This window comes from Triticum dicoccoides, chromosome 7B, assembly GCF_002162155.2.
Source record: "Triticum dicoccoides isolate Atlit2015 ecotype Zavitan chromosome 7B, WEW_v2.0, whole genome shotgun sequence".
In the NCBI taxonomy this organism is placed as follows: Eukaryota; Viridiplantae; Streptophyta; class Magnoliopsida; order Poales; family Poaceae; genus Triticum; species Triticum dicoccoides.
The window spans coordinates 145,470,999-145,475,284 of NC_041393.1; the positions used below are offsets into that span (position 1 = coordinate 145,470,999).

Below are 4,286 nucleotides of genomic sequence, written 5' to 3' on the forward strand. Positions count from 1 at the left end.
GGTTGCAAGGTTAGGATTTTCTACAGCGGGTCAATCGCGATGACGAATAGCAACGGTGAGATAGGGTCCCCCTGTCGAAGGCTGCATGCATGCAAGACTGGAGGACCGGCCACTCCATTGAGCAATATCCTTGAGGAGGACGTATGAATCAAGGCGGTGATCCAGTTGCGAAACTTGGGTGGGAACCCTCTTCTCTGCAAAAGGTCAATGATGTGCTCCCATCGGACCGAGTGAAATGCCTTCCGGATGTCAAGCTTGAAGAGGAGTGAAGGCATTTTACTTTTGTGCAGCTTGCGAGCAAGACTCCTCATGTACATGCATGGGTAGTGGATGCTTCTCCTTTTGATGAAAGCACTTTGCGCATTGGAGATGAGCGAGTGCATGTGACGGCCAAGGCGGTTGGGAAGCACCTTAGCGATGATCTTAGAAATGGTGTGGATGAGGCTTATAGGTCTATAGTCAGAGATTCCTTCTGCTCCCTCCTTCTTGGGGAGAAGCACCACGTTCGCCGAGTTAAGCCACTTGAGGTTGGCTGTGTGAAGGGTGTCGAAACAATGTATGACATTCATCAAGTCCACTTTGATGATGAGCCAACAGTACTTGAAGAAGATGCCAGTGAAGTCATCCGACCCCGGTGCCTTGCCGCATGGCATCTCATCAATGACATGTGACTGTGAGCAAAAAAAAGACGTTCTAGGCATGGCTCACTGCCAGGCAACACGTAATGTTGCACACATGTATGAGTGACCATGTTCGGTGTGCCTTCAGCCTTTTTTTTTTGTGGTCTTGAGACAAGCTTTCGGCTGTACGTGCACATGTCAGAAACAAATGTGTGTCCGATACTTTCAGCGGCTGACGAGGGCTGGGTTTGGCAGCGACAAACAAACAACCCAGGACAAACAAACATGTTTGGTTGTACGAAAGTTGGGAACAGAAAAAAAGAACTGATCATAGTTGTCAACCGGAGGGGCCACGATGTAGGCCAGAACATGCTCCGTCACTGCATCTAAATGTAACATAGTAGGACCCTCGGGTGATATACCCTTTCAGCTCGTCTGTCCTTCCATCTGTCCCTCGTCTCGCTAGAGACTGTAAATACATTTTTTTTTTTGCCTCGCCAATTGATGGCCATGTGAAAATATTCTGTGTTACCGTCTTCTTTGAGGAAGAACTGAACTTTGGATCTCTAGTACCATTTGATTTTCGACTAACTACAAACTGCAAAATACATAATGCAGTTTGATTTGATTCTTTTGCACTATTCTTTCGACATGCAGTGCCCATACAAGTGCGGTTCCTTGATCAGTTGTAGATTAATTTGTAAGTTCATTCAGCGGTTGCTTGTGCCCTCTCCAGCTTCTCCTTCGAACAGGTCCGAGAGCAACTCGGCCAGGCTCTCGGCCGTGTACCTGGCAGAGTTGCGAAGCTTGGGGTGCTTGAAGAGATACGCGTCGTAGGCACCAACGACCCGATCAGACACGGCCTTCCGCAGCTCCGCACGGAGCGCCGGATCAGTGACCTCGCAGCATAGGTGCCCGCTGTACACTTTCTCAAGCGCGGAGTTGAACTTGGCCAGGATCTTCAAGCTGGCGCCCGCGGCCTCGAGGCAAGCCACGACTGGCGCCCAGGAAGCCTCGACGTAGCCCGTCACGTGCTGCTCCACTCGGCTCTGGCGCCATTCAGTCCAATCGTCTCCCTCGAGCACGTCGGCGTGTTTCAGCACGAAGTCGGTGTTGTTGGCGTGGAAGAGGTGCCACATGCCTCCACCCTCCGCGCCGTGGAGAGCGGATATCTCCCTGATGTTGGCTTCCAGAGACGCGATGAGCTCGGAGACGAGATCACCGAACGAGCTTACCCCCTCTGCATCGCCCTTCCGTCGTCCACTGCTCGTGCTCGCGAGGATCACATCCAGCGCGCCATGGTGCGGTGCCAGCGACTCGATGATGGCCATGGTGTTCCGCGTCAGCGGATGGACGCCGGTCGAGCTCAGCGCCACCGAGCTAACGCTGGGTCGGATCTTGGTGACGAGCCCGCCGGTCATGACCCTCAGTGCGCGCGCCAGCCTGGCGAGAACCCCCTCGACCTGGCAGGACATGAACTCCTTGTGTTGCCCGGTAAACACGAGCATGAGGCCCGGGGCAGAGTCAACAAGCACCTCGTACATTTGCAGAACGTATATGAGCTTATCCGGCGAGTGCGTGCTGGTGAACCCGTTTGCAAACATGAGCAGGATGGAAGTGCTCCGCTTGGCGATGGCCATCAGGTAGCAGTTCTTGAACCTGTCGAAGGCGCCCTTCCCCTGCGCCTGGAGCTGCATTTGCATAGCGACGAGGGCCTTCTCCACCAGTTTAGTCGACAAGATCCACCGCCTGATCGTGTCCTCTGCTGTCCACCACTCGGCGTTCTCGTAGCTGATCACCTTGTCAGTCCTCAGAAAACATCCCATCTGAAGAATCGACAAGAACCTGCTCCACCATGGTCATGATTTTCAAGGGTGATCAACTCCTCCAGGAATGAAATAAAGGAAGCAAAAAATCTCAAGTTCACATCAAATATGGATTTCTGGAATTTAACTAAAAACGATTCTGTTTTGTATAGGCAGCTAGCAGTAGCACCTGTCTAAAACGTCGCAGGGAGCGTTGTCGAATGTCCGGAGCAGCTCTTTCGTGTAGCCGGCACGGATGACCCGCTTTGAGATCTCATGGAGGACGGACACGCTTCCCGGGCAGATCAGATCGAACTCATCCAGGGACTTAAAGCCGGTCACTTCACCCCGTTGACTCCCGCCGGATGCGTACAGCTCATCGACGGTGCTGTAGCTAAAGTCTCCTGTGCTGCTCCTCACCGTGCTGATGCTGTCACCGGTCCTCGCCGTGCTGGTGCTGTCACCGATAAGGAAGGCGATCGATGAGGAGCCGCGGGATGCCATGGAAACAGAGAGCTTCTCGACCGCGAAGCGAAGGCCGCTTCTGCCTTCCAGCTGAGAACCGTCCCAGACCCTGAGCTTGACGACCTCCTCCATGAGGTGCGACATGGCGGCGCGGAGGGCTCCGTCCATGCGGCGGCCAGCAGTGGATGCTGTGGGGAACGCGTGCGTCTCCTTGAGGAAGACTATCTCGTCGATCGCGGCGAGGAGGCTCCTGTTGGTGCACGTCGCCTGCGCGTCCCATATGCCAACGTTAGTGCCGTCGTAGGATGAGCGGCGGCAGTCGAGGTCGAATACAACGCGCTCAGCAACGGCAAGGCGGTCCTCCGCTCGCGCTGTCCCAGCAGATGCCGATCCTTCGACGGCCTTCCCTGCCGCGGCACCCATATGGATGGAGGGTGGAGCGGGCGAACGGAAGCGGCACTCCTCTGTCTGCACTCTGCAGTACTGCTAGAGCTTGATCGGAAAGTTAGGGGGGTTTGACTTGTGGAGTCGATCGCGAGCGGATGACTGGCCGATTGGGGAATGAGCTGAGGTGGAGCTCTCGTGCTAGTGCGGGATTGAGCATGCTCGTGACGAACAGGTCTTAAATTCCAAACGAATGTGGGAAGCCAATTCCACACGCTTTTTCGTTGACTTTTGGATGCAAAGTAGTGTCTTTTTTTCTTCAGAATTAAAAAAAAACTAATGACCAGGTTTGTCATGCGAAAGCAGATAAAATTCCATGCTTATGTATTATGATTTGCCATGTAGTACAGTAAAATTGTCATGTTGCGTAAAAATCAACAGAAAAATTGTCATGCTGCATCGATTAATTGCCATGTGTTCGTCGGGATCAGATTTTTTTGGTTTAGGGAGATTGAAAGAACATTTTCATCTCAAAAGTGTTTTGGTGTTGATGAAACGCATTTACGGACTAATCGTGTGTTTCAGCAACACATGCATATTCAAATGGCACAAGACGGGTTGGTTCCCCATTGAAGGAAAAGATCAAACACGACATTTCCAACGCTTTTATTTCTTTGGTTATAGGCTATGCATACTATTAAGAGGGTTCGACGTTGATAGGTACGGGTGGAATCAAATCACGTAGACGAAACTCATATTGCATCCGCATAGTTTTCCTAACTGTTTTCGAGGAGAGAAACCTATTTCTACCAAGTGCTCAAAAGTGTACCCGATAGCAACACTGGTCCAAGTGGTAGTGTTAGCGTTCTGGGAACCAGGGTACCCAGACTTGCCTACCTATAGTCCACAGCGTCGCTCCCTCGACGACTTGATACGGACCATCTACGAGACTACCAAGACAAGACCCTCGCGAGGGCCCCCTGGCCTCGCGAGGCGGACGACACCAAGACCT

General features: G+C 52.5%; 1 protein-coding gene across 1 annotated transcript; it reads right to left on the minus strand.

Moving 5' to 3' along the window:
* Positions 1-1,066: 1,066 nt before the first annotated feature.
* LOC119340694 (exocyst complex component EXO70A1-like) lies at positions 1,067-3,433 on the minus strand. Its single transcript, XM_037612614.1, has 2 exons — positions 2,616-3,433; positions 1,067-2,465 (listed from the first exon to the last, which is right to left on the minus strand). The coding sequence occupies exons 1-2, from the start codon at positions 3,311-3,313 to the stop codon at positions 1,331-1,333; spliced, it is 1,833 nt and encodes a 610-aa protein (XP_037468511.1). The 5' UTR covers positions 3,314-3,433; the 3' UTR covers positions 1,067-1,330.
* Positions 3,434-4,286: the final 853 nt, after the last annotated feature.